A 12006-nucleotide genomic window follows, 5' to 3' on the forward strand; every position below is an offset into this window, starting at 1 on the left:
CTTGTGTCCCCTGGGATCCAGGAAAGCACTGGGAAAAGCACTGCCAGCAGGTCAGGGAGAGGATCCAGCCCCTCTGCCCAGCCCTGTGAGGCACATCTGGAGTGCTGTGCCCAGTTCTGAGCTCCTCTGGACAGGGGGACAGGGAGCTCTGGGAGCAGGGCCCAGCAGAGGCTGCAGAGATAAAAAAGGGCCTGGAGCACCTTCCTGATGAGGAAAGGCTGAGGGAGCTGGGGCTGTTCAGCCTGGAGCCCCAGCTGAGAGGAGCCCTCAGCCCTGGCTGTCCCTTTCTGCAGGGAGGGCTCCGAGCAGGGCCCAGGCTCTGCTCCCTGGGGCCTGCAATGGCACCAGAGCAACGGGCAGGACCTGATGCCCAGGAAGTTCCACCTGGAGACAGGAGGAAGAAATTCTTTACTGTGCAGAGCCCGAGGCCTGAACAGATTGTCCAGAGAGGCTGTGGAATCTCCCTCAGTGGAGATATTCCAGAACTGTCTGGACGCAATCCCGATGGCAGTTTAGCTCCGATGGGCGATGGTCCCCTCCAGCCCCCTCGGTCCGTGGGATCCCGGGGCCGTGCGGACATGGCAGCGGTTCCGCTCCCCGCCCTCAGCGCTGCCCTCAGCGCTCCCGCCGCCGCCCGGCGCGTGCGCAGCGCGGGAGCGCCGCAAGTCGCGCGAGGCGGCGCGGCGGGCGCGCGCAGGCGCGGGGCGGGGCGGGCGCGCGGCGCTGATGCAAGAGCCGAGCACGGACTGACCCCGCGGCACCGAGCGACCCCGGCCCGCGGCCCCCGCCGCAGACATGTCCGGCGACGAGGTGAGGCCCACCGGCCGTCGCCACTGCTACCCGCGGCGGAGCCGCGCCCGGGGGCTGCGCCGCGCCGGGGGCCGCCGCCATGTGGGCGCCGGGCCTGAGGCCTGCGGCGAGCGCGGCCTCCGCCCTGCGCGGGGCCGGGGCCGGGGCCGGGGGCGGGCGGGGGTCTCGCTGGGCCGGGGCTGAGGCAGCGCGGGGGGCGCAGGGCAGGCCGGGCCCGCGCGTGTGTGCTGGGGCCGAGAGTCCTGGGAAGGCCCGGAGCTCCCAGTGTGCTGCCGGCAGGGAGAAGCCGGCGAGGGAGGCAGATGGCACCGCCACCGCTTCTCCATCGTGTTCTGCGGTGTTTGGCGAAAGGCAGCGTTTAGGCAGTTACCACTCGCTTTCTAGAGCTTTAATATCTCGGGTTTTAACCTTGAGAGCCGAATAGCAACATCTGAACGAATGATAACTTCACGTTCTCCGGATCTGGTGGTGTTTGTCTAGGCACAGTACCAGGGAAGGTGATACATCCGTGTCTGAGAAATTTTTCAGTTGTTGTAAATGCCCTGTGTTGGCAGCTTTACTGGCCTCGTTTCTATTGCTCTCTGGGGAAAAGGAAAGTTTTCCCGGTGTGAGGTGTTCATCAGCCTGGTGTAGCCGTGGGAAGCTGCTCTGGCTGGATCCAGGAGATGGCTGCTTCTGGCCTTGTGTCTTCTCTCTGGTGTTTAAAATACCTGTGTGGCTTGTTTCCTTCAGAGCAAAGTGATCACTCAAGCCTTGGAGACAGGCTTGTTCTACGTCATAAAGGAGAACTGGTGTAATTACGGTTTATTTTAGTGGTAGCTATGACTGACTTACTCAGCCACTTTAGCATCTAGAATGAATATGTTGTATTTTTGTGCCTAAATGTGTCATGAGCTGCAGATCTCATGTCTGGGCTGTTCTCTGCACTCAGGAATGGTTGCATCAGGTGCTGCCTGACTCAGGTGATCACAGAGCCCTGGAACAGTTCATGGAGTGTCCTGCTTTGAATTTAGTTTGGATCAATAAGACTGATTTTCTTTCATAGCGGATTAATTTGATATTGAGGTGATTCCTGGGATCTGCAGTGAATTTCCACCTCTGGGCTGCTTTATGTGACAGAGGATAAAGACGATGGCAGGTAACAAAGTTGAGCTGGCACTGTTCTTCAGGTTCATGTGCAGTGAGTGCAGGTGCCTTGCAGAACTTCTGTGTGTCTGGGTGCTGGGGCCAGAGTTTGATATTGATGTTAACTTGGTAAAGCTTTTTAAAGCCTGTGAAATTGAGAAAGGTGAAGACACAGAAGACAAATTAACTCTGAAAACTGGGATAGATGGTAAGAAGCTCATTGTGTTGAGCTGCAGCTAAAAGTTTTCAGAATTGTGTGTGAATGAAACTCATTGCTGGGAACATCCCTGAGTGCTGCCCAGAGCTGGGGCACAGCAGGGGCAGCACAGGCCCAGTTTTTGGGGGAAATGGTCTGTTAATGTTCAGTTCATTTTTGTTGTAATGTAATGTTCATTTTTGTTAAAAATCCTACAAAGTACATAATCCTGCTGAAGAGCTAAAAGTTCTTTGAATCCTGCAGTTTTGTGAAGCTCCAGGCAATAATATTAGAGAGTGCTGTGCTTTGAGCAGCCAGAAAATTTAAATGCTGCTTGGTCTTAGCAGTTTTGCCCCTCACCCTAGAGATAGTCAGTGTAAGGGCACCTGAACTGACTTGGTCAGGGCAGGGGTGATTTCTGCTTCTTAGGCATGCCTGTGTTTCTTCAGACTAAGGAAATGGGATTTATTTGTGACTTCTGGTGGAATCTCTGCCGTTTGCCACTGTCACAGCAGTTCTGAGGATCATTGGATTCAGTCTTGAGTTGCATTTGGTCTATGAAATTTTGATTTCCCCCGTCTGTTTGTTCACTTGCTAATTTTCTTTAAGTTGGGATTTTGACTGTGTAGGCACTTGAAGTAAGGAGCAGGTATATGGAGATGGATGTGAGAAGGAACCATGTGGTCTACAAAGGAGAAAACCCCCTATGGGAATTTGGCTCTGAGAGCAGGAATTTTTTCACACAGGAAAAGCATCCAGATTTGTTATGTTGGTGCTGAGCATTGCAGTTCCTTCAGTAGAAAACTGGCAACTTTGTAGATTGTCAGCACTAAACGGTGTCATAAAGTTCAGACTAAACCAATGTGCTGAGCAGAGAAAGGGAATAAAGAAAGTTTGGAAACACCTGTCTCAGAAAGCCAGAACATGACCGGCTGGGTTATCAGGTTGGTTCATTTATGTCACGACTTGTTAAAGCAATTGTGACCTAAGGCTCTTGCTGAGTGCTTGTTGAAGCCCTTGGTGAACAAAATATTTCAGGCTTAGGCCTTCTCCTCAGGTTGTGGAGTGTGACGTGTTCTGAGTAGGTGTTGGGTGTGCAGAAGCCTGGCTTGCCCTGCCTGCCTATGGCCCTGCTCAAGGCCACCTGGGTTGAATGCTGAAAACCAGTCTCCTGCATCCAGGAGTTGTCTTGGTGTGTTTAGTTCAGTGTAGTTAGGCTGCAGACACGCTGTCTCTGTAGACACAAGAGGTCCTTTGTGGTTGTTCAGATGTATTTTCTCTCACAAAAAGTGATTCGGGGTGGGTGGGCTGGTTCCTTCTTAGAAACTGTTACGTCTGGGCAAGGCATGATCTTAGGTTTGTTTCACATGAGACAATAAAAACCTCCTCAGAGTCTTGCAGAGCATCTTCATGGAAATGAGTCAGCCACTTGTGCTTGATCCTGAGCTGTGCACTGTGCCCATGCAGGCAGCTCTCCTGCTGTCCCAGCAGGCTGGGGACATCCAGGAGGAAGCAGACATGGAACCAGTTGGACATGCTGTGATTTCTGTGCATTACAGCAGCATGATTCACACCACTATCTAAGGAAGCAGCAGAGGAAAGCCCTCTGGCAGAACTCCTTTGAAGATCATTCCAGCACAGCGTGTGCAACTAAAGACCCACTTCAGCAGCTGTAAAACCTCAGTGGCCCCCATGTATGTGCTGGTTTTGGGGATGTTGTACCTCAGACACACATCTGAGCAGTTTGATGCCTTCAGTAGAGCCTGTATGAAACATACATGTTTCAGGAAATGGGAAGAATTATCACAAGAACAGAATGTGTAGGAGAATGAGAAGTGCAAGGAAGGATTGTGCTGTGGGGATAGGAAAACCACCAGACTTCAGGGAGTGGCTGGGCAAGAAGCTGGAGAACTGCTCCTTGGTGGAGTGCTGGTTCTTTCCTGAGTGAGGGCATTCATGATGGTAAAGTACAGCTCTGGGAGAACATTCTTCCATTACTGGACAAGAAACCTTGGAGAAAGTGTCTAAAATTGTTGTATTTAATATTTAGTATGGTGTGACAGTCCAGGCAGATGTGTACAACAAACTGACCAACAGCTGGGATGTCAGCTTGTGTCTGAAGTGAAACAGAAGGCTTCAAGGTGTTGGAAAAAAATCCCTCAGGTCTGCAGATGATGAATAGGTTAAAAGTGAGTCTGGGGTTAGTGCCTTCTTCACAGCCAGACAAGGTGAATTAAGCTGCTTTGCTGGCTAAAGAGCTCATTAACAGCTTTTAATCACTTGGTGTCTGAGGTCCAGTTTCTCAGTCTGGGGAGGGAGGATGAGACATTTGCCATTTCAGTGTTCAGAGCTGATGCAGGTCTTGCTGTATCACCAGCCCCTTCTAGGTTTCCTCCTCATCCAGAGTGTTCTTGTCAAGAGAACTGTTGGCAAATCTTGCCTTGAATAAATCTGGGAATTAATGTGTCTCACAAGTGGAAGGGATATGTCATCAGACCATGTGTTTTGGTGGGGTTAAATTTTCTTCTGTGTTGAATGGTGCTGCATTGCTGCAAAATTGGAGTCCATAATGGTCATAAAATAGAGATGGTGGTCAGCCTGTCAGAGAGTCACAGCTTTAAAATATTTTCAGCTGCACTAATAAATAGGTGACAGGAAACTTGGACTACAGGAAAAGCAGCAGATGTTGTGAACTCTGTCAGTTTTCCCTTGTAATTGACACAGTTGAGGTTGAAGCTGAGGAGCAGTTTGGGAAAAGTGTTACAAATAGTAAATGGGGGATGATTATTGAGCTGCTAAGGAGCTCTTGACTTTTACAGATGATTTTCGATCCTACTATGAGCAAGAAGAAGAAGAAAAAGAAGAAGCCCTTCATGCTGGATGAGGAAGGAGGAGGAGACATACAAACGGAAGAGACTCAGCAATCAGAAACAAAGGAAGTTGAACCAGAGCCAACAGAAGACAAAGATGTTGAAGCAGATGAAGAAGACAGCAGGAAGAAAGGTAAAGTGAATCCATGTACTCACAAAGGTACTGTTTTGAGACTACAAGCCCAGTTTCAAGAATTTGGCATCCCAGAGTATAATGCCAGAGCCTTGGTTTGTTCAGAGATTTGTGATTAATCTCTGGTGCCTGTTTGGAGAGCACATTGCCTTCCTGCTTGGAATCACATTCACAGACATCACCAAGCTCCCAAGGGCTTATATAATTTCCAGTTTTCTAACTCAAACAGTTCTTTGTGTGAGGCACTGAAAAGAGACTCTCTAAAATAGTGTGAAGCTTTAAATCTTCCATGTGCAGTTGTTGCAGTAATTCCACAGTCATGTCTCTTTTTCATTTGAACAATTAAGCAATAGTGTGAATAACAGAAACATGGTTAAAGGAGTTTGTAGTTTTTGGAAAATTCTGAACGTGGCACCCAGGGTGTTCTTTGGAATCTTTGAGGAATGAGTGTGTGATTGTGTATAAAACCTTGCTTTTTAAATTGAGGCCAATGTCATTTCAAGATTACCTAATTCATAGAGTGCCATTAACTTAAATCCAGTTTGTTGATAAAATTGGCTCCTGCTGCAGACCAAAGAAACTGTACCTTCCTCCTGCACTTCTCATTTTTCATCCAAGCTCAAAAGTGACTAATTTATCTTGTACACCAGAAAGAAAAATTAAACATTTGAAGTATCTAAAGACAGAAGATGCAGAAACTAAAACAGTATTTGGGAGCAGAGGGGGATGATCTCTTCAAACCTGAAGGATATCCACAGGGGTTACAGATCATTGCTCATATCTTACTGTAATGTTTTAAAGATTTGGATGTAAATTAGAAACCTTAATGTCTGAACTGTTTCTGCATTTACACTTCTTTAGGCAATCCTTTGTTTTTGTTTTTTAGATACAACAGATGACTTGGATGATTTAAACTTCTTCAATCAAAAGAAAAAGAAGAAAAAAACAAAAAAGATATTTGATATAGATGAAGCAGAAGAAGGTGTAAAGGTTTGTTTACATAATTTGACTGTGTGTGCAAACTCTCTTGCTTCCATTTTCTTGAGACTGGCAGAGCAGGAGTTGTCTCAAGTCTGTCACTGTGTCTTGGTGCAGTTCATAAATCAACTTCAAAGGTCTTTCATTTTTTTTTGATGAACATGTTGCTCCTGCCTGGACTTTTTGTCCAGAAGTGGAAAAACCTGCCTGCTCTGCACAAAGATGTGCAAATAATTGAGCAGTCTGCCGGAAGAGCTGATTAACCTCAAGGTTAATTGTCTTTTGGGGTTAGAGAGGTAACTGGATGTCAGAAGTCACACACAGAACAGTCCTCTAAAGGCCAGCACTTCAAATAAAGTGCATATATCTGCCAAGAAATCTGTTTTCACTCTGGTGTTTTCTTTAGAAAGGATTGGCCACTGTGCTGTGTTCCAGAAGGTGTACAAGATATTTTTACTCTTCTCAAGTTTTATTCCAAGTAATGTTTTTGTATCACATGTCAGTGTAACTGGCAAGCCCAGAGAGCAAGAGGATAGAGAAATGTTACATTACACATAAACCTCCTCTTCAGATTCTGCCTTTTGGGGAAGAAAATGTTCTTCTGATCTGCCTCAGAAGACAAAATGCTTTCTCTGTGTTCTTTCAATGTGCAGAATTGTGATAACAAATTAGGGTAGCATAGCTTTGCTTTCTTTTACTGCTGCCATGTGGGGTGTTTTGTTCCCTCCTGTCCTCAGATGGCTGCTGCCTTTAAGTTCAGCCTGACCTTGTTTCTGGCTAGCCACAGGTTAAGCCAGGAAGTGCCCTGCTCATGGCAGTAGTGCAGGATATAGGGCTCTCTTGAACATGCTGGAATTCCATTCTTACCTGTTGGGTTTCAGGGCAGTGGTGGATGTCACCAGTATTCACCTCTAAGCTGGTGTTCCTTCTGGTGCTGTGCAGTGGAGGGCTGTGGTTAACACTGGATAAACCACATTCTTACTTCTTTGCAGGAATTGAAAATTGAAGGAGATGTGCCAGAGACAGTAGAACCTGAAGATGACCTTGATATCATGCTGGGCAATAAAAAGAAGAAAAAGAAGAATGTGAAGTTTCCAGATGAAGATGAGATAATGGAAAAGGATGAAGGTAGAAGTATAACCTAGCTCAGTCAGATGTCAAAAGTGAAATGCAGCCCACCTTGTATGTGAATAAGTTCTGTTCAAATGCCTTTTTTGTTACAAAATTGATCAGAAAAATGTTGTGTAAAAGCACTGTATAAATTTGCCATGAGTGCTCGTGTCCCTTGTTGACAAACAGAGAAGACTCGAGTCCACATCTTAGTGGAACTTCCTTCTGTGTACCTTTTAGAAATCATGTAAGCATGAGGTTCAAGAATGTTTCTTCATGAATCCCCAAAAACTTTTTCTACAGCATTCGAGGATGAAGATAGCAAAAAAGATGATGGGATTTCCTTTAGCCTTCAGTCAGGACCTGCGTGGGCAGGCTCAGAAAGGGACTACACATATGATGAGGTAATGTTCCAGAGACTTTTAAAACACATTTTCCATATTCATCTGCATCAGTAGAGCCTTATGCTCCTATTTCTGACTTCAGAGTGAAGGACTTGTAAAGCTAACAAGGTGTGTGTTCTATCAGAGTAATTTTCAGGTGGGGCAGTATTGGTTATATTCAAACACCTCTGCCATGGGCAGAGCAAACCCTTGGGGAAGTAGTGTTGGGAGTTTGCATTTATCAGAACGTTTTAAGTGTGTTCTTAGGCAGAGGTAGTCTGATATTCACTGTGAATGCTGTTTCAGGTGGCTTTTAGAAGTGAGGGACTGTGAGAAATGGAAAATGCTGATGTGAGTGTGAATCCCTTCTTTTGCAGTTGCTCAATAGAGTTTTTAACATCATGCGGGAAAAGAACCCGGACATGGTGGCTGGAGAGAAGCGGAAATTTGTCATGAAGCCCCCGCAGGTTGTGAGAGTAGGGACCAAGAAAACATCTTTTGTCAACTTCACAGATATCTGCAAATTGTAAGTTTCCTCTTTGGATTTCCCAGGAATAGCAGATGGATGCACTGCTCTGTGCTCCTGTGTTGAAGGCAGAGTTTTCTGGCGAGTGACTGTGGCAAACCAGGAGTGGAAGCTATTTCAGTCAGAGAGCTCGTTACATTTCTCTGTGAGAAGATATTTCTGAGCATGATTTATTGAGAAAATTTCTAATTTTATACTTAAATTATGAAAATGGTGCATGGGCTGAAACTTGGTGAGTTCATTGGCTTCTATCAAGTTGGGTCACCAGTGACATTTATGTGCAAGCCTTGAGGAGAAGGGTGGGAAGAGTTCTTTTGAATTTGAGCTGACTACAAATACTGTCCTCTCAGGAAATGATATGGACTCCAGTAGTGCTTTCCCACTGTTTTCTGCACTGATACCTACATCTTAATTATGTCTTGTGAAGGCAGCTCTGATCTTTGTGAGCACTTCTGGGAATGCAGATCTGACGGGTATCAGATGTGTGCCAGAAAACAGGCCTGCTGAAGCCCTGCTGAGGGTGCACTAAGGGGAGTTTCTAATGGTGGTTACTAATGTTTTTTCAGGGGATGAGACAGTAAGAATGAAAAATCATTAATAGAAAACTTCTTTTCACTAGTTGTTGTAATTTTGAGTTGGAGATAGTGGGAGGTTTTTTGTGTGGACTGTTTTATGTGCTCTTCAGTGCAGACCCCTGGTACTGCTTCCTTTGAAACTTTCTAACTTAAATTGGATTTACCCTGCCAGTCCTGTATAAATACCAAATTTCTCTGAAGGGGGAAGGTTAAACATTTCCTTACTTTATTTTTAGATTACATCGTCAGCCAAAACATCTCCTGGCATTTTTGTTGGCAGAATTGGGTACAAGGTAAGGCTGCTGGGCTGTGGGCATGCTTAGGGTTGATGTTGGTCAAATAGAACGTTTTTGGGGGTATAGATGTGCTGGAACATGAGGCTTTTGTTCCCTGCACTTCAGTGCTGTGCTGGGTGATTGAGGAGAGAATATTTTAGTGAGGAGGTACAGAGGGAAACTCCAAGTCCAAGGGAATGGTCTTGTTCACTCCCCTGAGAGAGGCAGGTGAAGATTGTGCCTGGGCAAAACTTCCTGTAGGAAATAGCTCTAAGTACCTCAGAATTTTCCATTTATTTTTTTCCCCTACAACACAATTGTGGCTGTGCTCCTCTTGAAGAACACATCCATACCTTGCTTCATGTTCTTGATTTGTTTTAATGCTTCACACCTGCAAATCAAATAATTTATTTTCTCTTTTCAATCAGTGGTTCAATAGATGGTAACAACCAACTGGTAATCAAAGGAAGATTCCAGCAGAAACAGATAGAAAATGTCTTGAGAAGATATATCAGTAAGTAGAACTCCCTTTCCCACTGCAGATTTTTCTCAGGCCCCTTGTGATGCCCAGGGGCCCAGGTGTGTGCCCACCGTGGAGGAGGCTGAGGAGCCACTTTAACTTCCCTTTATCATGGAATAATGCAAATTCAGGTGGTTCTGCTGTGGTTAGACCAGGGCTCTACTCTGTCCTGTACTAAAACATGCCAAGGAAAACAGAGCATTTGAGAACTGCTTGTTTTCATCTGAGCTTGGTATCTTGGCTTTGATGAGGACAGTGGAAAACAGCAGTAATTGTTAATTTTGCAGTCTGTTGTAGCCATGAATTGACAGATGCAGTGTTTGTGTGCTACAGCTGGTCAGAGGACTCAGATTCTGTGTCACAAAGCTCCTGCTCTAGTGCTGTGTCAGTAGCAGAGCTGCTGACACCTGGCAGTGCTGCCTCAGCAGAGGAGCTCAGGGAACAGCAGTGGGAAGTCATTACTGGTTATTAACTTGAAAACAGCATCAATGCTCGATGTAGCACCCAAAACCTCCTCCTGCTTAACCAGGGGCGATTTTTAAGTTTTCATAATCAGCCCCTCTGAGCTGGTGGGTGTGTTTGCACAGCTTTTCCAGAGGGCTGTGCAGCAGCAGCTGCTGCTGGGTTAACTGGGCCTTGCTTCCCCCAGAGGAGTACGTCACCTGCCACACGTGCCGCTCCCCAGACACCATCCTGCAGAAGGACACCCGGTTATACTTCCTGCAGTGCGAGACCTGCCACTCCCGCTGCTCCGTGGCCAGCATCAAAACAGGCTTCCAGGCTGTCACAGGCAAGAGAGCACAGCTCCGTGCCAAAGCTAACTAGGTTTGCTAATCAACACTGGAGGAGTTGGCAAAGTGTTCTGGGGAGATGGGACTGGACAGGTTTGCAATCGGAGTGGATTTACCATTGTATTAAAGCAAGGTTGTAAAAACGACAAATTTGGCTTTTGATTGATTGGTCTGTGAAATCCTTGCAAGATGCAGATCCTCAAGCTGTTCACATACATTTGCTCATTGAATATATTTTACCAACTGTAAAGGAGCGTGGTGGGAAAGGAGGTGCTTTTTAATCCGTTCAGACTTCTGTAAAACACAAGATAAATTAAAGATACTATAACAGTGAGTGTCTTGGATTTGGATTTTTCCTTCAGTTTCCTCTTCAAACACTGGTGGGAATGGTTGGTGTGTTGTTCTGCAGATCATGTCACTGAGCTATGTCCAAGACCCAGAATGAAGTTTTAAGATAAAGGCTATTTTGCTTTTATATAACAGGCTTATTTTAGTTACGCTGTCATGAAACAGAGAAAGCAGTCAGGGTCCCAGTGCTGACAGGCCAGCATGAGCCCTGCTCCTGCTTGTACAGCCATGGGTGCCTTGTGCACAGACAGGGGGGGTCAGGGCATGCTGGTGCTGCTTAATTAGGCAAAAATAGCTCTGAGAGAGTTCAGCCACCAGATTAGTGCTGAATCTTAACACAGAATCAATAAACTGTACTGTAAGTTTTCATAGTGTCATAGTACTAAATTTTGCAATTTCTAATAGAGAAACATTTATATTTCTAAGTCCTGCACTCTTCATCACTTTAAAAAGAATCTAAATGCAGCAAAAAACAAAAAACTAGTAGGTCTAAATGCCATTGTATGGTGGCTGCAACACAGTCTTCTATAAGTCTTGAATTTGCAGGAGACACTGCCAAGTAATTTGGGTTCCAAATTAACATTTTGCTTCAGGATCTTCCCGTGCCCTTCCTCTGCTGGCAGTGTCAGTGACCTCAGGGGACACCTGGTGCTGTCCTCGCTGGGTTTTGTGTAGAAGTTGTTCCAGCTGGGGAGAACAGAGATGCAGATGGGGAGTGAAGGTCCCCCCTGGGTTGCAGAAGTGGGGACAGTTGTCACTGGATTGCCAAAATATCCCAGGGGGAGGGAAGGGTGCAGCAGCTCAGGGCCCCGGGCAGCCACCCCTGCGGGTCAGGGGAGCAGCCTCCTCCCCAGGGGAGCTGGTCCTTCTGAAGGCAATACAGCAAACACCACAACTTGAAGGGTTTCTACTAAGTTTTAACCTTTGTATGTTAACACAGAGCACAGTATTGCTGGGGAGTCACTCACTTGCTATTTGAAAACTTTGACAGTGCTGTAAGGTGAAAAATCAAGGTTTTATGGTTGGTTTCTTAAAAGCATTTTGAATTTCAAGTGAGCTATAACAATGTTGGATGTATCTTAAAGTGAATAAAGCCAGGATCAGTGCCTCTTGTAACATTATTGTTGTATTCTTGTTTCTTCCTCTAGCAAAAAGTCTCCTCTTGGGAGTAAAACCTTGGAGAAGTGCAAGTTGCCTTTTTGTTTTGGTGACTTGCTGGTGGGATGCCCTGAAATAGCTGAAGAGCAATGATACTTTGTTTTTAAATGCTTGTTTTTCCCTGGGTCAGATACCTTTAACATACTTAAAACATACAGTGTGGTCTTGAGTTGGTGCTGTATTTCAGTGCTTTCACTTGATTTAGTGA

At 46.0% G+C, this 12006-nt stretch overlaps 1 protein-coding gene across 1 annotated transcript; it reads left to right on the forward strand.

The window, feature by feature from the left end:
• Positions 1–677: 677 nt before the first annotated feature.
• On the forward strand, positions 678–11756 carry EIF2S2 (eukaryotic translation initiation factor 2 subunit beta). Its single transcript, XM_015647833.2, has 9 exons — positions 678–810; positions 4951–5134; positions 6021–6124; positions 7105–7240; positions 7526–7626; positions 7983–8131; positions 8943–8999; positions 9410–9495; positions 10151–11756. The coding sequence occupies exons 1-9, from the start codon at positions 796–798 to the stop codon at positions 10324–10326; spliced, it is 1008 nt and encodes a 335-aa protein (XP_015503319.1). The 5' UTR covers positions 678–795; the 3' UTR covers positions 10327–11756.
• Positions 11757–12006: the final 250 nt, after the last annotated feature.

Source organism: Parus major, chromosome 20, assembly GCF_001522545.3.
Source record: "Parus major isolate Abel chromosome 20, Parus_major1.1, whole genome shotgun sequence".
Lineage (NCBI taxonomy): Eukaryota > Metazoa > Chordata > Aves > Passeriformes > Paridae > Parus > Parus major.

Bases quoted from the DNA above. Each gene is read 5' to 3' on its own strand.
- EIF2S2 (XM_015647833.2), top strand. The intron at 7,241-7,525 runs GTAGAAGTATAA...CTTTTTCTACAG, and splicing joins GATAATGGAAAAGGATGAAG to CATTCGAGGATGAAGATAGC. The intron at 9,000-9,409 runs GTAAGGCTGCTG...CTTTTCAATCAG, and splicing joins TTGGCAGAATTGGGTACAAG to TGGTTCAATAGATGGTAACA.